This window comes from Heliangelus exortis, chromosome 2 (genome assembly GCF_036169615.1).
Source record: "Heliangelus exortis chromosome 2, bHelExo1.hap1, whole genome shotgun sequence".
Classification (NCBI taxonomy): Eukaryota; Metazoa; Chordata; class Aves; order Apodiformes; family Trochilidae; genus Heliangelus; species Heliangelus exortis.
Genome location: NC_092423.1, coordinates 18,770,194 through 18,792,129, shown reverse-complemented (window position 1 = coordinate 18,792,129; position 21,936 = coordinate 18,770,194). Strand labels below are relative to the sequence as shown.

At 37.8% G+C, this 21,936-nt stretch overlaps 1 protein-coding gene across 1 annotated transcript in view; it reads right to left on the bottom strand.

The window, feature by feature from the left end:
- The window catches only part of PIP4K2A (phosphatidylinositol-5-phosphate 4-kinase type 2 alpha), a 107,767-nt gene that overhangs the window by 23,036 nt on the left and 62,795 nt on the right, over window positions 1–21,936 (bottom strand). The window contains exon 4 of the mRNA XM_071735056.1: window positions 9,015–9,167. Within this exon, the coding sequence (XP_071591157.1) occupies window positions 9,015–9,167 (153 nt within the window). The remainder of the gene's footprint in view (window positions 1–9,014; window positions 9,168–21,936) is intronic.

The window sequence follows — 21,936 nt, the reverse complement described above, 5'->3', positions numbered from 1 at the left end:
TTCTGAAAGGGCCGTGTTACCAGCATGCAACACAGTACATGAAAAGCTCTGGTAGTACTTGATGAAAAGGGACTTGGCTGTGTTCTAGCAGGTTTGCTTCTCAAAGCAAACCATGTGTTCCAACAGTTGTTTCCTACTCACTGCTGACTGCAGACATTTGCACCCTTGCAATTCAAAGAAAAGCCTCTAACATGATTTCAGTGTTACCCATTATATAATTTCTTGTTCCGATGGGGAAACATAGGGAAGAGGGAGGAATGCCACTTTCTTTTAGCATCTACAAAGTTGGTCTAGAACTTCCTACCTTTGAAACTATCAATCCCTCATATCTGCATCACAGAGGAGGCAAAACGTGTCATCTGTTTGGGTGGGAGTCCAGCAGGACTTGCACTCGAGAATGTGTTGGCAGATTTTCAATTTGTCCATCTTGATATAAATGAAGTAGCAATTTAGTCACCTCAAGGTGCTTTTAAGGAATGATTTCCTGAAGTTTCCCACTCACAGCTGGAATAAAAGTGAGCCTAGAAAATAAGCCAGTACATGCTTAACAGGACTGCTAAACTTCAGTGAAAGAAAAGACCTTCACTCCTTTATTTAACTCTTTCTAGAAAGAACATCACAACAATTCTATCAAGCAGCCTGGCTAAGTAACACTGTAATACTTAGCTAACACATTTAGAAGACCTTATATGCAGTAACAAAATCCATATTTAAAAAAAGAGTGCTATAATAAACACCCAAGCATTTTTTGTTAGTTCAGACAATTTTCATTTTTTTCTGCACAGCTTCTCAACTTTCTATTTCAAATTCTCTTGCCTGCAATCAGAAAATACTCTCCACTAATGCATTGCATGGATATGCACTGGCACATGAAATCACTCCCGAAAAAAGAAGCTTAAAAAGTTATCCAAAGAGTTAAGTTTCAGAATATTCAGAAACATTATACTTGCTACCACAACAAACGAGTCACTGGGCATGCTGATTTCTTCTGAAAGTGCTCTGCACAGCACCAGAAATAATAAATACATAGAATCACAAAATCACCATGGTTGGAAAAGACCTCTAAGATCACCGAGTCTAACTGTCACAGAATTACAGAATCATCATGGTTGGAAAGGACCTTCAAGATCATCAAGTCTAAGCATTAACCCTACACCACCTTAATCACTAAATCATCTCCCATAGCACAACATCTACCCATTTTTTAAATACCCTCAGTTATGGCAATTCCACCAGCTCCCTGGGAAGCCTGTTCCAAGGTGTCACCATCTTTTGGTGAACAAATTTTTCCTAATATCTAATCTGAAGCTCCCCTGGTGCAACTTGAACCCATTTCCTCTTGTACTATTGCTAGTCCCTAGGGAGAACAGGCCAACACTCACGTCACTACAACCTTCTTTCAACCGGAAAAAAACCACCATGCCTGCTAGAACATGTCCTCAAGTGCCACATCTACACCATTTCTGAATACCTCCAGGGATGGTTACTCCACCACCTCCCTGGGCAGCCTATTCCAGTGTCTGACTACTCTTTCTGTAAAGAAAATATCTTCCTAATACCTAGTCTAAACTTCCCCTGACGCAGCTTCAGGACATTTCCTCTAGTCCTATAGTTACTTGGGAGAAGATGCCAACACCCACCTCACTACAAAATCCATTCAGGTAGCCATAGAGAGTTAGTATTACGTCTTCCCTCAGCCTCCTCTTCTCCAAACTAAACAATCCAAACTCCCTCAGCCACTCCTCACAGGACTTGTTCTCCAGATCCTTCACCAGCTTGGTTGCTCTTCTCTGGACTTGGCTCCAGCAGCTCCATGTCCTTGTAGTGAGGGGCCCAGAACCAAACCCAGTATTTGAGGTGTGGCCTCACCAATGCTGCATACAGGGCACTGAAAACACCCACTGGTTAAAGCCAGGCCTCAATGGAGCCCATGCAGCCAAGTCTGTTCTGCTGTTTTGTGTCATTACATACTCACCTACGAAATTTCACAACTTTCAGTGAATTTTTCTAATGTGTTTTTTGTTAGCCATTCCAGCCTGTAGTATGTATGGCCCCTTTGCACAAGCTGAATTCCATCTAGTTAACCCACATTAGGGAGTTCCTCATTTTCAGGGTCACTTTTGCTATTGGAAACAGCAGGCCCATGAATGCAGGTGAGGTGCAGACTGTTTGGAGACAAGAACACATGTTCTCATGTCTACTTTTTTTGGTTTTCGTGGTTTTTAATATCAGAGCTTCTTTATAGGTCAGTTATCTTAGCAGAGTTACTGTGATAGCCATGTTATGCTCAGCTAACATGGGCCACGTTCTGCTCAGCCTCTTGGATCACATGAGGAACAGGTTGAAGGCTCTCCTGGTCTTTGTTTTGTCACAAATCTCCCATAAATCTTCAACTCTTACTACACTGGAACATACAGAGTGTCAGGGTCACCACTATATCATCTGCATCCTTCTTTGTGTGCATTTGCATTTAAATAACAGTACATAATATTTTGTTGCTTTGCCTTTTTACCAACACCCTCCCTTTTTTTTGTGGTATGTATAGATGTAACTCATGAGGAAACAGGGAGGGGGGAGTGGGGGAAGCAAGCCATTGATTACCCAAGCAAGTAGTGATGTGGATGGAGGCTGACACAGACTTAAATATAGCTCTGCTTTAGCAACCTACTGGCTTGGTGTTAGCCTATCTCAGTGCAAACTTCTAGTCCCTGCTTTCTTTTCTGGGGTGTTCTCCACCCCATGTAATCACCACTTCTGTGGCAAAACTGCTTTTAGTCTACAGTAGTGTTTTTTCATCTATTTATTATTTGACTGTTTTCTCCTACCTCCCACTCAATAACCTGATGCTATTCCTTGTTTCCTGGGCAGTCCTAAACCCCACCCCTGGTGCCATTTCCCCTTTTTTCATGTTATTGCCTGTTTTTTTTTTTTTTTTCCTTTCGTGTCTTCCTGTTTCTTTCATATCTTTTACCTCTACAGGTATTTTTCCCCCCTCCTTTGTGCTGTTGTCTTCCCTCTTCTGCTCATTCTATTCTTTCCTTTCTCCCATTCACTTCCCTATCACTCTGCTGTTTGCAGCCTCCAGTAAATGGGTAGTCCCTTTCCTTTACCACTATTCACTATTTCTGCTGGTTGCCAGGGAGACAAACAGAGTGCAGGGGGTGTCAGTTCTGAATACAATTACCTGTGTAGGGAAGAGAACGTGCAGTCAACAGAGACAGCCAACTATACAAAACCTAAAGGGTACCTGCACTCATGAGTAGTTTTATACTGGAAGGATTGTATGCTAACAATTCTGTCTTTTCCACTTGCTTTGAGATGGCTTCTCAATTTCTTTTCTTTACTGAAGTCACCTGGATGTCTGCACTGAGAAATAATAAATCCCTCTGAAGTCCATTTTAATGAAAAAGGAAAAAAAAAAAAAAGGTTTTCAGAAGGTGTTGGTTTTTCTGAAACACTCAACTTGGCTGCCTTTTTTAAAAAAAATTTCTATCCTGCCCATCATTTATTCTCAAATTGCAGAGGACTCTACTTTTACACTAATTTAAGATTTAAAGCAAGTTTATCTCACTTGGAAGGGCAGTGCACCTTGATTCAGATATTCCAGAAACTAGAACACCTACAGAATTTAACTCAACTGCCACTTATTTCTGCCCTTCAAAATTTTATCTGTAGTTTAGAAAATGCATTTATGTCAGTATCTAAAATTGTACGTAAATTAATGAATTTTTTGCACAGGACAATACAACCCAAAGAAACAAAAACATAGATTGCATAAATGCTGACATGAAAAGTTTTTCCTTAGGAGAAAGCGGGGTATTACTTGTTCTTCAAATACAGGATGAACAAATACAGGGTGCAATGCACTCACCATCTCAGATGCCTTTGCTGAGCTTTACTTAAACAACACAAAAGGGAGCAGTGTTGGAGGAGGCTTAACTCAGTTTTTCTGGTTTGTGCTCTTGGAATCAGGAGCATAGGTTTAAAACAAAACTGCACTAGATTAGTATTTAAAATAAATACTTGATTTTTGCCCTCAGATACTTTTTAACTTGAACTCACTTGATTAATTTGCACCTCAGTGAGCCAATGCAGTGACAGCTTTTCTAATATTTCAAAGTCTGACCCGTTTGAGCACAGCAATGGTTCTAGTGCATTTGATAAGCACGTGATGTTCAGCTGAAGTCACATCTAATGAGCAGCAAGAAAAGTTCTACTAATAACTCACAGTATACCAATAATATAAGCAGCCCTAACCAATTGCAAATCATCATTAAAACGTGACTAAAAGGAGTAGGTGGCACTATGCACCATAAAATATTACAGTAGCAAGAAACTGGCTAGTGTGGAAATTCATGGCATGAGAACCTACCATGCCATATATATTTTTATTTACCATAACACTTAGAAACCTAGTTGGTCCATGTTCTAGGCCATTTTATCTTTAAATGTAGATAGAAATCTGGTCCATGCACAATGGACTTTATGGTCTGGTCATAAATAATATGATGCTTTGTTAATTTATGCATGAAAGAGTCCCCCTGTTTGCTTAAAAATGGTAAACTAACTGGTTGGTTTCTTTTTTTATTTTTTTAACTTTGCAAGAGAAAATAATAATCTCTAGTGTTTCTTCTACTTGGTACAAAAGTGTCAGAATCATCTGATGAGTTGACAGAAAGTGTCAGTGTTTAGACTGAAGCATTCACCATCTGTGTCAGGTTGGTGGGCTTGATTGCCACTGTGAGACAAAAAAAGCATCACATCAGAAGGTAAATAAATGAATGCAATTAATAATATTTAATTGAAACTATAATTTTAAATTGTCAGAAGTATTATTTACAATGCAACATTTTAATTTTGGAATTGCTATATATATTGTTTCTATAGTAATTTCTCCTGACACTTTGTCAAGCCTGATTCACTTTTAGTTATTTATGGATTTCTAGTATGCCTTTTGGTTTTACTCATGATAATTTGTTTGTTTCTAAAGTAGTGGTAACAATACTACATACTGGGATGCACCTAACTTTTGAAAAATGCCATCTGATACTGCAATAGGGCTCCACCCAGAAAGGAGAAAGCTGATAATTTGGCCAAACTAATTTTAATTTCACTTCTAGCAAGTTACTAGCCATTTTGCCTCCTGAAAATAACCTGATTTCACTAAGATGTACAGTCATGTCCATTATAACTTTGGTTAATTAAAAAGCAGACAATCCAGACTTCGTATTTTTAGACAAGTTTACAGGCTATGCACAATTCCTACTCCTTTTGTAATTACCAAAGTATAACAACTGTGTAGCTATTGAACCTTAAGTGAAATGGGAAGAAGAACAACAGAAAGAACTGGATAGGTTTGTGGATTATACATCTCAATGAACTCCAGTTCCTGATAAAATTATTTTTATTTCTATTTTCCAGTGGCAGCCTAGACCTCTCTTTCTAACTTTCTGTGACTCACACAAAATCATTGAAATCCACCTCCAAGTAACAGAACTGTTCACTGGAAAACTGCCCTGCTGTTTTTCTGCTAACATTAACTCTCAGTGATTCAGAGTTTCAAAAGGTGCAAGGAGAATGTCAGCTATTTTGACAGTGCCAGGGGTAAAGGCTATTTGTGTCAATGAAGAACATGTCCAGAGTCTCATATCTCTGATTTGACATGGTCCCCATCACTGTATTCTTTGTTTAAAGATAGCTTTCCCCCTCTACTTATCATTAAGAAGTTCAAGCAGTCTTGGAAAACACTTGATAAGGTTTGTTTGGTCCCTAAGCAAGGACAGGTACTTCCAAGGTCTAGAATGACTCCATAAGCTTGGACCCACCAGTCTTAATAAGGAAATAGGCAAGTAAATATTATGGTTTCAATTAAACTTATTCAGAGTTTCAATGTGGAAGGAAAGAAACAAGTCTGGGAAAGAGAGAGCAGAGATATGATCTGTCATAAATGGTATGAATTTCACTCATAACTATGTCAAAAGTAACTTGAAAATAATTACTGCCTTCTTAGGCAGGTAAAAGGGTGTGCAAGATAACAAGTGTTTACAAGTTGCTGTTGAGGATGATCTAACTTTATGTTCTTTATGTTCTTTGTTTTTTGATCTCTAGCAACGGAGACCTGGGAATGGGGCAAACACAATCTTTTAAAGTGGGCCTGAACATGCAGACTGAACCTTTCAAACACAGCCCTGCTCCAGGGCCTGGCACAGGCTGTGATGGAAGGGCACAACACCAGAAGTCCCAAACACAATCATAACTGGGCTGTGAAACAAACTGAGCTGGGACAGACATTTTCACGTATCTTTAAGTGCTGCTGGTGACTAATGAACTGAACCTGGAAAAAAGCTAACAAGTGGACTTTTTCCTACAAGTCCCATATTTGTGGTACTTTTGTGCTTAATTACAATTAGCCTCTTCAACTGTAGCAACAATTACCATTAAGCAAGTTACCAGGCAGTAAGACAGGTATGTAAATTAGCATAGGGAACTTGATATTTGCTCTATTGGCAGAAGAAAGTATACCAAAATAAAACTGAACTCGAGAAAACTTGTTTTACTGACAAAGATTTCCAAGATTTGCCCTGTACTACTGCAACTAAGCCATCCAACAGAATCATAAAGTTACATCAGTACTAGTGAATTAGGTCTTAGACTGTTCTCTGACCTCAGTTCTAGTTGGAATGGAGTAACTCATACCCAAATTATTAAGCTGTTCTCTAAAACATGATGCTCATTTTCAAACTTCTTAGTACCAATAGTAACTGGCCTAAGTTAACAGCTTGAATCTTGCCTAGAATTATTTGGAGGACAGCTGGCTGAAAGCAATAATCACAGGAGTGACCATCAATGCACCCAGCTGCTGCTGATCCGTTATCTGGCATTGCAGAAATGTAGTTTAAGACCAATTCATGTAGGTTATTTGGTCAAGAGAATGATTTAAAACCTTCCCACCAGGGCAATGCTTTCTCTAGACTTTGTCCAGCAGGTTAACATAAGCTTCACTTGTCTGAAAAAACATCTAGAGAAATGGGAGGAGAAGCATTCAATTTTCAGAAGCAGCACACAGGACACAGTATCAGCCAACACCAGAGTTAGTGGGATTTAGTTTAGATTTTCTTTAATTAATTCGAATGATTTTGTTCTTTTAACAGCACACTGCTGAAGATACTGAAAATGATTTATTTAATTAAAAAGTCCAGTTATTAAACCACCTCTGTACTTGAGTTACTCAGAATTTATTATACTTTGTGAAGTGCTCTAAAGTCTGAGACAAAAAGAAACACAAGTTGTATCTTTGTGAATCTTTCAGAGACACCATGAAAGCTTTGAACTCAAGCTATTTCAGATACAGAAGCAAAAATGCCTAAGACTAAGTAAGCTCATGTTTCCATTCTTATATGGATACTTTTCCGTATAAACTGAAAGCAGATACCTGGTACAGATAAGTTTCAGATCATTATTATTTGTAAGCCAGCCTCCTATGAATTGTGACCTTTTGAAAGCAGTGATGAAAAAAATTTCCAAATGATTAAGTTCATTCATGCTAGCACTGTCTTCATTGACACTCTTGAAAGGAGATGACTGCTTTGAAAAGCAGTATGACTTCTCAGATGGATTAAGTCTCAAAATCTGTATCATTAATACTGGCTTCTGATGCCAAATATGAAATGGATTAAAACTTTAATTCCAGTGCACAGCTTCACATATCAAAATCCTTTCAGATCAAAGGTATAACTGTAAGCTTGAAAACTCTAATAAATAATAATCCCCAAATTACAATTAGATAATAATTTAAAGTTTCTTGTTGGCAAGATTGTAATTAAAAGATGGTCTTATGAACATTTCTGATAGTGATATTTATCTATGTTAAACACATGGTGACCCTACATGTTATTTAAACAGAAGAACAATATGTAGAGACAAAAAAGAGCTTGTATCTAACTCAGAAAAGGTTTCATAAGCTACTCTAGACTGGGATGGATTTAGAGATGTCCCTTCAATGTTGGAAGAGCAGAACAGGAGAGGTAGATAAGCAGCACTAGAAAGATGGCTGAAAACACCTTCAATCCCAACCCCCCCCCCGAATCATGTTTCTGCCTCCCTTCTACCTCAAAAGAAAACTTTAGGACCGGTTTTAAAAAAGCAGCAGTATTTTAAACAAACCCAAAAAAAACCATTGCAAGACAAAAAAAAAATTACCCAAAACAACACAAAAAACCTTCAACCCCAAATTTTTTCAAGTCTTTACCTGAAATCCCAACCCACAGAAGTGAGCAGAAAGATGGAAAGAAGGATTAAATCCCCCTCTTTTGGGTATAATATTTTAGATGATTTTTAGATGCTTTTCTGATTTCTGCAGCTTTAAAGCTTATTCCAGCTAATCTAGGGCTAAGAAAATCAGCACTGATTTCATTCAGGCTTCTCATGGTTCTCAAGTTCTGCTTTCCCCTGTACTGTCCAGACAAATTGTACACTGGCACAGTATAACAGCTACCAAGGCTGATTTGAGGGATCTCCAGTATTCACGTTTGACTTTAACACTGTTTATAGAAATTGGGGTTTTATTAGCAGGAATTTTACATAGCAGCTTCAAGCTTGTGACTAACTGAAAGAAAGGGCATCTTCCTAGTAAGGCAAAGAGCTTACATCCTACAAGTATCTCTATGTCACATATTGGTTTGGGTTGCAAGGGACTTTAAACGTTATAGTTCTGATCATCTTGCCATCTTGCCAAGTGCAGGTACACTTCTTAATAGACCAGGTTGCACAAAGCCCCATCCAACCCAGCCTTGGATGCTTCCAGGGAGGGGAATTCCTCAACTTCCTCCAAGCAGACATAATTTTACTTGAAACTAGCTTAGATATTTAGAAGAGTACAGCCTTGTGACTTGCAGACATACAATAAATCGCTCGAGCAAAAGGCTACTCCTTTAAAACCTTTACAACTCTAAAAAAGATTGGCATTAGATGATTTAAGAAGCAATCCCACACCCTGATAATAAATAGTGTATTACCTGGTGGTATTTCTTCAGTATGTTGTGCATTTCTGCTACATCTTCACTTGTTATAGTTTTGATGATATATCTTTTGTCATAAGATGTATGGAAGCGGGCACCGCTGCGGGCTTGGGAATCATTGGCAAGGGGTGCACTTCTTGTCAATGAATTCTGTCAATTGATTGAAAACAAAAAAGCATCAAGTCAGACAGAATTACACAACTTTAATTAGAACAAATACATACATTTACATTTTAAAAAACCCAAAACTTTTTCAGTCCATCTGCATCAAGATGAATTCTGCAAAGCATGCAATCACAGATGGCGTTATATTGACACACACCTTCAAAATATTATGAGAACAAAAGAATGTTTGGGGGAAGGCACTGACCACCACTGGTTCACAAGTCATTCTCAATGCTGAATGAGAATTTATTGCACTCTGTTATGTATACATTATCAGTTTTTTGGGAAGAACATTTAGACATTAAAAATTGAAAAAAACCCAGTGTATAGCACCACAATAACTATAAATAGAGGATTAATTTGTAGTAAAAATACAAGATTTCAGCCAGTATGAACTAGTACATGAGCAAGATCATAGATAGATTTCTGAGTTCTAGTACTAGAGCTATTCCAATTATTTCATATCTGGTATTAAGCAAGAAATATTATGGTACACTATCTTCTTTTGTAAAATACCTTCCTGAAGACTCAAAGAGGGGAAGATTAGCTAATGCCTGTATAGCAGATAGAAGAAAAACTACTAGAGATTAATGACCACTTTTAGACCTACACTTCCACAGTGCAAAAGAAGCCTCCTGCTTTTTTTTAAAAAATAAGAAGTATTGAGGTTATATTTCTTTACCAGTAAAAATAAACTAGACAAAATGTAAAAAGTTGCTTTTGGCTGGAACACCTTTTCTTAACAGTAAGAGTTTATGCCAATCGTTTAGATATTTGAATAACACTATTACACTCTTTTAAAAACAAGCAGTAACAGCAGTAGTACAGCCATGAGAAAACACAATGATGTTCTTACACCACATGTCTATTTTCATGAAAATGGACCATACTCTGAAAAGGTTAAACAAGCTTATTACAGACTGTCTGAACACTTCTGTGTTTAAGAAATAAACTTGAAGTATGCATTTCCTATATCCCTGCTGGTAGCAGAAAACCTCAACTCCTGCTGTAGTTCCTCACTGTAGCACCCTGCACAAATAGCTGTTCCTATTTTGGAATTCTCTCCCACTCCACCCATAGCATAGTTCTCCCTGCTAGAAGAAAAGCCCTTTTCACAGCAAGTTTTAATAAAATTCTGTATATAAATGTACATGATGCAGATTCTTAAACAGCGAAGTTAAGCTCCAGCAGCAACATCACACAACATATGTGTGTGGTTCAATAGGGCACCTTGAGCTAAGTAACGAAACAGATCTACACTGGAATAATGATGATGCTTTCAAAAATAATCAAAAAATAGGCTCAGCCTACCACAGGCAGTACCTGTGAAAATTTAAGTACCTGTAGGATACCCACAGTACCTGAAGGGAATTTAAGTATTACTGCTGTTTTCAGATGTTTCCTATTCAAATTAGTTTCCAACCATTCCAGCACTGAAATGTTTTCACATATTGATGAAGTCTATTCAAGAGAACAGGTATCATGAATGGATCAAAGAATTAGTCTTAGAAACCATCCTCTGTAGAAACCCTCTCTGTTCTAGAAAAGGGACCTGGCTTAATTTCCAGGGCATATATTTAATAGTTTAACATGAAGAACTGATATTAGCATCTTAAAAAAAAAAAATGTGCATATTCAGTTACCTTCATCACAAACTATTAAATATAATGTAACATATTAATTATTTTTAATTTTAAAAAAAAGCTGAAACATGGGTAATCTTTAGTGTATGTAGTGAATTAAACTACAGCTAAGTTATTGGGCTGCAATTCAGTTAGCAATAATAAGGGCTACTGGGTAATTATTTGTTATTGTTCCCAGTAGAAAAAGGTGTATTATTCTGAGGTTAACTATTGCAATAAAGCAGTGATTACAGTTTTCTGAATGTGTTTTCCCAGAGAAAATCAATCTTCAAACTGTAAGCCATGTGGTATAAATCTTGAAAGAAATTAATCTGGGGGAGGGACAGGGACTTTTGCACTATAAAAGGTGCAAAAAAGTGTACCTGCCAGTCTGCCACTGAACCTCTAAAGAGGAGAGAAAGAGGGAAGGTGGGAAGGAGGACCTCAGTTAGCATTATTATCCAGAAATTGAAATACTCTTAAGGTAAATGTTAACATTCTTCAACAGACGATTTGTCAACTTTGAGTGAAATTCAGACCTGGGAATATTCAGTATGAATGAAATATCTTGCAAGCAATGTCTTGATTTAAATACAACACATGGGAGATGCCTCTTCTCTGGACTTTTCAGCTGCTGAAGCTTAGTTACTAATTCTGAGCCAAAAAGGGACGAAAATAACAACTTTTGATTTCAAACCTTCCAAATGCTATTTCTATAAGCACTTGCTCTTTTAAAATATGTGTCCTTTTGTCTTCATAAGCACTGTTTGCACAAGAGAGCTCTTGAAATAAAAGTTCTTCCTGCTTTGCAGGAACCTCCTTTCATCCCATGGATAACCAGGAATATCTAGTACATAGGCATATTTATGTAGCATCCCATAAAAACAAACAAAAATTTATTCAGATTTTTTTGCCCATGATGGAATAGGATACTTGATGTATTTAAAAATATGGAACAGCATAAGCAATTAGAAATTCTGACTTAAAAAAACAGCTGTTACACCAAGAGAATGAATCAACCAATACTCCTTTTTATCATGCTTCTTTCACTACAATTCAGGCTAGACAGAAAAAAATAGAAACTAGTCAGATTCAAATAGAAACAAATACATTTAGCCATATTTTACATCAACTGGAGGAAACCTTGTTAAGTCACTGATTTTTTTACAGATTCTTGTTTTTTCCAATATCTATTGTGGTTTTTTAAATGAAAATTAATTCTAACTATTAGAATTGCTAACTATAACAAGTTTATCTGCAAATAGAACTATCATACAAAAAATCCTGCTGACAGCCCATATAGCTGTGATAACTCTCTCAATATAATACTCCGCTCAGATACAGAATGTAGTTCCTTTGAACTCTGAAAGTGGAACATGGAGGATACAATTAATATCACTATTTGCTGTGCTTTATTTTGTTAATTGCACGTTTATTAAATAAGTATGTCTTTAAAAGCGGAAAAAATAAATCTAATTCCATCATACTGTGCAGATTACTAGTAATTGCATTACAGCTTTCTTGTGCTGGTAAACGCATGGCTGGTTTGGCCTGTTTCACTTGTAATGGCCAGCTCTCACAGAACAGAAGAGTTGAAGCTTCTGCTGAAGTAAAGCTTCGAGGTACAACACAAAGTATCTTACCACACAGCTATATTGGTTATATTTGTTTACAGTTAGTAATTAGACTTCCATAAGGTACATGTACTGTTGCCTGATCATGACACCGAATGTTTAAATAAGAAGACGAAAAGACTTGGCCTGTTCTGGTAAGTCATCGTTAGCAAGCAAAATCAAGGCACAGCTTCACTGAAAGCATTAAACTAAAGGAGTCTAGGGGCTTCAAAGAGGAAATGATCTGGCTATTTAAAAATACTTTAAAAACACCAATATCCTCCCTTTTGATGTAGATGAAGATAACCTACCTGTTTGACCCAACACTGTTAAGTATAAATCAAAGCATTTTGCACCTCGTTCAACCCTGCCAAATGTTGGCAAATTAATAATACATGTATAGTGGGTGTGAAGAGATTCTTTGTTGGAAAATATTTCTCTTAAGCTAACACAAAATGGCCAAGGTCCTGCACTTAAGCTTCATTAAAGCACAACCATTAGCAAACCTCTAGCTGTTAAGAAATATCAGACAAAAATACAAGTAATACCATGTGTGATGTTCAATATGCACTTTAGACCACAAAGACTGTGGAAAGTTTGTGGTGGTTTTCTCTTTTTAAAATTTATTTTAGTCATATCTAGTAAAAAAGTTTAACTTTTAAAAAATAAATTTAACCCATCTTTTTAAGTCAATCAACTTTACCTTAAAGCCCACAATTAGAAAAATGTAATAATGCTCATCAGAGAGACTGAAAATATGCATTTAACTTGTGCTGCTCTGCAGTTCAGACCTCTACTTGGATGCACTGTACAGAATCGTCTCTCTTACTGTAAAATGCAGTTTTGTGAGACTGGTAAAACACTCAGGTGATGCAGATGACTTTTGCCAAAACCCATAGATACATTTCAGTGATAATTTGTACAAAAAGTGGGTATAATAAGCTGCACTATAGATATTCATGCATAAATGCCTTTGAAGAAAAGCTGATTGAGCCTGCAAGAGAGCAGCAGTGTAGAGCTCTTCCTCTGCTGCCTCATTCAACTCTAAAGGCAGCTAAGAGAGACCCATCTCTGTCCCCAGCAACAACAACTTAGGTGAGGCATCTACAGTGGACTAGGAAGGAAGTAAACAATGAAACTCAGGCATCTCACCTTTCCAAAAGGAAGATATAAGCAGGGTTGAGGGAAGGGGAAAGGAGATACAAAGAGATAGATCACAACAGATACCAGATTGAATTCCCTCTGGCTGTGCTTCTTAATTAGGAGAAGACTAAGTGGAACATGAGCAGATGGGAAATGAGCCACTCCTCACTTAGCACAGATCTATGAGCCACAAAGCCAGAACAGGGAGGATATCCTTCAGATATAGACAAAAAAACATGCAACCCTTATCCTCCAAAAGATACAGGTTTGATGATCTAACAGTCCTTTTACCATCACTTACTGCTAACTCCCAGCACTTCCATATTGTGTCAGGAACCAGTGGAGCATGTACTCAGTTGTGCAATGCTGGAGCAAGTCATAATAAGCTAAAAGAAATTCACCTCTTTGCTTATACTGCAGTGTTAGAGAGCACAGGACTCAAAGAAAAGAGGGTGACAGTGCCCTCCCTTTCAGCTTTTCTCAGCCTTCTCCAGCTCTGCCACAGTGTGCCTTGGCCCACTGGCACAATTAAAACATCTGTCAGCCACACATACTCTGTTCCACTTTACAGTTTCACTTAGCAACTCACTGCAAGCCTCCTGCTCTGAGTGTGTGTGTTCTGCCAATTCCCCATTCGCTTCTCATTTGAGAAGTTTTAATCTTGTGCCTGCTGTTTTTTGGGTCTCGGGAGGAAGAAAAGGTTCTGTACTTTTTAAATGTGAATACTCTTATGGGGTCATTTAAAGACTACGTTAATTTACTTGTGTAATTACTTAAACAACTGAAGACCCATTTAGCGTGCCAAGTTCAGAGATACCTCTAGTAGATAAATTTCTCTTTCACATATCTCCCCCCTCTCTCCCAAATAGTTACCCCTCAGAGAAATCACTGCCCTTACATTAATAAATATAAAAGATATCACCCATCTGTATTTCATTGAGTAGCAGGCAATCAGAAATGCTCATCTAGTGTTCAGTGCTGTGAGGCTACAAATCAATGAATTTGTCTCATACCAGAAAGTTAATAGTTTTAAATATAAATGGGTAAAAGTTACACCACTTACAATTTCCTAAAGAGTTCTTGATACAAAAAGTTAATCAGCACACCTAAATTATATGCAATAATTTCACCCAAGAATGACACATTCTTCAGCAAATTAAATGAAAGATTTAGTTTTACTATATACCCATTCTCTTCCCTCAGAATCTCTTTCCCCAAATCTCAGCAATCTGCACAGTTTTATCTCCCACAGTAAAAATATATTAAGTAAGGAAAAAGGTTTTTTTCCACAGGCACTCTTACGACTTGATTTACAATTCTTTGAAGTTCACAGGAGCTTTTCTGGAGCCTTCAACATGATAAACTAGAATCTAAAACAACTGCTACTCATTAGAAGCCATTTCATTTTGCCCAGCTATTCCTAAACTGAACTCCAATCTCTGCTTTTGGTCAAGGTACAGCTTTCAGAAAAGCAGACTCAATTTTTCCAGCTTCAAAATACCAACATTCACCACTGTAGTTTTTCTAGTATTTTATAATTTGCATTGCTGAAAAGGTGATTCTAATTTTAAATCTGAATTATTTCCTTTTCCAGTCATTCCTATTTATTCTTTCCTAAAGTATCTAGCATTCTTTTTCTGCAAGGATACTTACATACTACCTTAACCTCTCAATTATAATTTTTGCAAGTGCAGCAGGTCCAAATCTTCCACTGCCACAAGGTATGCTCCATGTCCTTAAATGCCTTTTATGCCTTTCTTTTGTACTTTTTACATATCCAAATTTTCAACACCCTTTTTAAAATTCACTAGCACCAAAACTATATAGAGTGTTAGCTTCAGGTACAAAATAAACAGATGTTAAAAAAACATCAGAGGTCTTACTGGCCTTATTTTATTATCCCTTCTGATTTATTGACCTAAGGGTAGAGTTACTCCTTCTAGTCAGGACCTCTTTAGCAGTGCTAAATTCTTGCTGTCTTCAACCTCTTGTCCCTTTCTCAGAGCTACTCTTTCCCTGAATGCAGCCTTCCTTTCTGTAGTTCTGCACTCTTTTTAAAGCCATATAACTGTTCACCTGAAAGTATGCAAAGGCATCTCATTTGGACAGGCTCAGAATGTCAGGTGACCAAAGTGGGGTTTGCACTAAATCTTGTCTTTATCCCACTTTGATATTTGGATGAATTTTGTATCTTTGGTAAGTTTTTACTACATGAAATGTCAATTGCACGTTGGGAATTAAATTTTGATGCAATTTAATAATCTATTTACCCAATTTGTATTTTTTATTAGACAGCCCTACAACAACTGGCATTTTAAAAATCAAAGTCACAAAATATCAATCCAGATACTTTGCAAGAGGCACCCTCAAGAGTCCTTAGACGGCAGCTAAAACATCACCAAATGTTTTATTCTTTCAAAGTCAATTTTAACTTGCACATTGGTCAATAAAAATAGCAGCCTATTGTAATTAACATTAATGGCATGATTGATAATGCTAGTTACACCAATACAACATATAAAAAAAAGCAAACCACACTTATTTCAAGAGAGCCTTTAGCTGTTTCTAAAAGCAACAAGTTAAGCTATTGGAGCTATTTTTCCAGTTGAAACCATTTTTGTGAGAAAACATCTCAAGTACAGGAAAAGGTTGTCCTCCCCTCTCCCTCCATAATTGCAAGCTATATTTATAACTGGCAAAGTATTGCCCTCCTCTTCAAAGACAAACTGCTGGTGAGGCTCTTCCTCCTCTGCCCACTTTCCTTAAAATGTTCACAGCACGGATATTTATCTCCACAGTGGGAGGCCAAGGATTAGCCACAGCCTCCAAGAGGGTGGAGAGATTTAAAGGTCAATTTAATTAGCTCATTCTAATCTCTAACACATCTAATGTAAATGTCATTGTTTTCTAACTGCTACTTCAGTAGACAAGATTATATTTTAGAAACTTTGAACATGTGAAGTATGTGTTGGATGTAATACAAATGCTTCATGTAACTAATCTAAAAAAGGAGCCTAATGAAATTTGTCACTGACCTTTTAAAAAAAAAAAAAGAAAAAAGAAAAAAAAAAAGAGCAATAGGAAAATTCTGGTGAAAAAGAACAGAGAGCTTCAAGAACAGTAATCTTTCAAACTGGCTTAACAGCTTTTCATTGATTTAAATCTTTCCCATTCCACAGTGTCTGGACAAAGGCAAACAGCAGTTTCTGGTACTGTGATCTCATCCAAAAGCCCAACGTACCCTAAAGACAGATCAGATCACATCCCAGCCTGTTTAAGAGTGCCTCTGGGCAAGCTTTGCGTGAACAAATAAGCAACAACAAGTGTACAGATGATGCTCTGTGATGACTGAAATCATAGGTCAGTGGAAAAGCCTGGCAGTGGTTCATCACTGTTAGAGGATTACGTACACATAGTCTGGCTGCTGTCCTGTGACAGCAGTGACAGTGGTGCTGCCTGGCCCATGCACCAATGCCTCTGATGAAGACAAGCTTGCAGCTCCCCCTAACCTTTTTTTGATTTTTACAAGATCTCAGGAGTGATGGATAAGGATGAATCCAGACCTGGATTAATGACTAAGGAGCATATCAGAGAGACACAGGGTCATACAACCAGACATACGCTGCAAGTTTTATTGCTGTAATTTGAAACAAGCAGTCCACTTCTGTATGGTGTTCAGGACGATGTTTTGACAGTGATTTCTAGGAAGAAGAAAGGCAAAGTGTTATACTGCAACAACTGAAGCACTGAACACAAAGGTTCAGGCTTTGCCATTAAGGGACAGGTAGGAAAGACTTTTGGGTTTACTTTGTATGCTGGCTCCCCATGCATTCGACCACTGCCATTCAGTAGGTTCATGTCTGAAAACTATGAGGGAAAAACATGACCAGGACACACTGGTCTTCCACACCGACACGTGTTTAAGAAGCCTGGCACGTAGCAAAGCAGACTTGTTTGGAACACAGTCTACAAGCACATTCAGTGGTATACAGACAATACTGCATGATCATTTCTGGTCAGCCCAAAGGGCTCTCTAAAGACATATAGTGAATGTCATGTGGCCTCCAAAGGAGGAAAAAAAAGACACCACTGATCCTGTGGTGCACCTGTTTGAAATACTGAGGTCCTTCTACAATTCTTTGAAGATGCTACTGTATACATTCTGATCAAGGAGTGATTACTGTAGTGAAAGACTTAAAAAACTTTGGCAGAGAAAGGTGAAACACCAACTTTTTCTTTTTTGCACTGAGCTATCCTTCCAGGAGAAGGATTATGGGTTCCTTGACTTGGCTGAATGAGAGACTAATGAATAAAACATGATTCTTGCCTAAACTGAGTTATCTTATTGAGACTGTAGGTCTGGATTTGGAGCTGCCAGGTTAAGAGATACACTTAATTTGGAAAGAGACAGGGCTTTTTCTCTGGGAGCCTCTCCCCTTCAGACCTGCAGAGCTCAATGCCTCTCTTCCAGCACTGATCTCTGCAGGAGCTGAGGGGGTACCTGAAAGCACTGCTTTGATGTTGACAGCATATACTAAATTTCATTTTTTTAGTATGAATATTCATTAGTGGATGATACCTGTTTTGTGCAAGGAACTGCTGAAAGCAAGCCAAATGAAATACTTTCTCTAAGGAAAACTAATTGAAACAGGAGGTTACAATTTCTGTTGCCATACATTCTAAGGTTATGTCTCACAGTCATTAAAATCTTATTTGTGTTCATACTTCATACACCAAATCCTAGAACACTGTATTCAAATTGCAAACTTTGTTTTTTATGTGCTTGAAAGACCTCAGATGCCACAGATTTTGTTAGCACAGCTGGCTCAACACCCTACCTACCATTACTGCCTATGCCCACCACAAACAAGATGTCAACAGCTCAATGTCCATTTGGGATGCACACAGTGTACACTCTGCTACAGGTACCTCATCTGACAGAGGAGCTCAAGAACTTTTCATGCACAACAGACTTATTGTGCTAAAAAGAACAGGGAATGTTCTTTTCAAGACAATTCTCGCTTGAAGGACTTTTTCATGGAATTTACAAAACATTAAACTGTAATTTCTTGTCTTAAGAAAAAGATTTTAATCTTAACATAACTGTTGAGATATTTATTGAGGATATTGCTGCCTGCAGTTTGATGCCAGAGGTGGCTCATTCCTTCCCAAACACGGAGGCCATAAATGAGAGCATGAATTTTAGTGTAGAAGCACCTGCAGAGTTCTGATTAATATTTGTCTGAAGAAACATATCATCTTAGACTGTAAAGTAGTTTTTAAGCTCTTAATATGATGCCTCAGGATTGGATAAGCCACACAAAATGCAGAAAAATATTCATAGGTAAGTTTAGATACTTAAGAAGAAAATTATATTAAAGGCTGACTTGTGAAAAACGAACCTAGAATTTCCATTATTTGCCAGATGCCACACTTCAGTCTGGCCTATAAACCCTTCTGTATAGAAAGCTGCAAGAGATACAGAAAGATAAGGAGACATCCTTATCAGGAGAAGTGAAAGGTAATAAATTCATATGGCTTGTTATTAGGGAAATTGCTTAAAAGCCAGAACTCTCAATTTTCATTTTATATTTCAATCTTTTATATGAACATTGGATATAGAGAAAAAGTAAGCACCTCTAAATTAAAAAGAACTTATAGACCAACTGCTAAAAGTTCTTTATGAATTCTTTGTCCCTAAGTACTAAGTACCCTAAGTACTAAAACTTGAAGGAAGGTCAGTTGTGCTCTCTCCTGTGCCCCACGGAAGGATCATTAGGTACAGGGGGACAGCAGTGCCCTCTGGGAAGAGTAATTCTGTTTTACTGGGCAAGAGCCCAGATTCCCTCTTTTGCCTAGCAGTCTGCAGATGTGGGACTCAGCAATAACTTTAAGCAGGAACAGATGTGTTGGAGCACAGTAAAATAGGTTTCCTTCCCAGAGCAACAGCAGCATTTGTAACTGCAGTAGATCCTATTTTTCTAGAGTTTGCTTGGGGTGTTAAGGCTGTTGCTTGCCTGTTCACACAATCAGAGAATTGTCACAGTTGGAAAAGACTCCTAAGGTCACCATGTCCAACTGTCAACATCCCCCCCAAAATATATATTTATCAATATCTGTATCATCCACTAGAGCATGTCCTGAAGTGCCTCATCTACATGGTGTTTAAATACTTCCAGAGATCATGATTCCACCACTTCCTTGGGCAGCCCATTCCAGTGCCTAACTACTCTCACAGTAAATACATTCTTCCTCAAATCTGTTCTAAACCTCCCCTGGTACAACTTCAGGCCACTTCCTCTAGTCCTATCATTGCTCATTTGAGAGACAAGGCCAGCACCCACCCACCTACAACCTGCTCTCAGACAGTTGTAGAGAGCTCTTCTGAGGTCTGTTCTCAGCCTTATAGTCTCCAAACTAATCATTCCCAATTCCCTCAACCTCTCCTCACAGGACTTGTTCTCCAGACCCTTCACCAGCTTGGTTGCCCTTCTCCAGCAGCTCCATGTCCTTGTAGTGAGGGGCCCAGAACCAAACACAGCACTCGAGGTGCAGCCTCACCACTGCCTCACCACAGGGACACCATCACTTCCCTTCTGCTGGCCACACTATTCCTGATAAAAGCCAGGATGCTGATGGCCTTCTTAGCCACCTGGTCACAGTCCTGGCTCATATTCAGCACCCCCAGGTCCTTTTCTGCCTGGCAGCTTTCCAGCCATTCCTCCCCAAGCCTGTAGCATTTCACAGAGTTGTGACCAAAGTGCAGGACCCAGCACTTGGACTTGTTAAACCTCATTCTGTTGACTTTGGCCACTGGTCCAGCCTGTCCAGGTCCCTTTGCAAAGCCTTCCTACCCTCGAGCAGATCAACACTCTCATCCAACTTGGTGTTGTCTGCAAACTTATTAAGGAAGCAATTGATCTCTCCTAATTTTGCAGTTTACAGAAGATATTCCTGTAACTCTTCTGACAGAACCGTCCTCTTGGATTTTTTAAGATAAGAAGTTATACCAGTCAGGCTGAAAAGAAACTCCACTATAGGAATCATAATTGTCATTAGTAAGGGCAGCTTCCTGTAAGGCATGAACCATACAGAGTTAAAGGAATTCCCCTGACTCTGAAGTCAGACTGCTTGTAGGAAAAAACCTGTACTTTATGAGATTTAAATCTCTCTTCAGTGATAAGAGGAGATCTCTGTAAGAAAGGTTTCAAAATTAACTACTGCATACTATGATACATACTGAACTAAGCCTTTGTCTTAAGCAGTCCACAAAATTACAGTACAAAATTAATAACAAAATGTCAAAAATTAAGATTAGTATAGCCCAGTAATTAGAGCATACACTACCAAAATCTTTTCATGAGGTAGGGTTGATTCAGTCTTGCCTTATGAGTAAGCACTATCTGGCACTTAGAACAACTCATCAAGAATATCTGCAGAACATTCTGAAAACAAAACCACTTAAAATTAATGTTCTCCCTGGTTTAAACTGATGTGTCTGACTAATGAACAAGCTAATTTGGTTTACTTATCTACACCAATCCCATCTTGCTCAATAATGAGAATAACATTGTTCACAATTGATTAGCACTCCCTTCCTGAAAATCATTATATAAGAAAAACTATCTAGAGAAAATTATTTGCTATCTCCTCTGTAAGCTTTTCCTCAGTTCAATACTGCACAGGCTCTTCCATTTCACATCTGTCTCCAAGTATAAGACAATAATTTTAATCAATAGTCATTGGAATAACTTCCTTGAATACAAAGATTATCTGAAAATAAGTATATACAGCAAGTCTTCCTTTGTCAAATTAGATTCTCTCTTTAAATCATAGAGAACATACCATTAAAAGGAAAACAGCTTCTGCTTCTAATACAGGTAATATCTATCTTACACATAGGGTGACATCAATTTTCATGTTTGTGTATTTCTTTAAAAATAACTATTTTAAAAGTGTGTTTAAAATACATTAGTACTTTGAGCGCTAAACCAAAGTATAATTATCAGAACAGTCCAGTAGAATAAGAATTCAGAGTGACAAACTGTTTGAAGGAAAAAAGAATAATGAATGCAGACATTGCATTCCCTTGGTCAGAATTAATATTAACTACCTTCTGGTTTTTTGCTAAATATTCTTGACATACTAAACAGCATTGAAGAGTATTTTCCAACCACTACGTAATTGTATTGAATCAAAAGCCAGGATATGATTGCATTTTCTTCTTCTGCATTGTTGTTTAGTTACAGTGTCAAAAAACCCAAAACACATAGCTACATGTTTTATCACTATTATAATTAATAAAACCAAACTGCAATGTGTTACAAAAAGTTACAACAGAATTTCTGTTGTAGAACAGTAGTGGAGATGGAAACA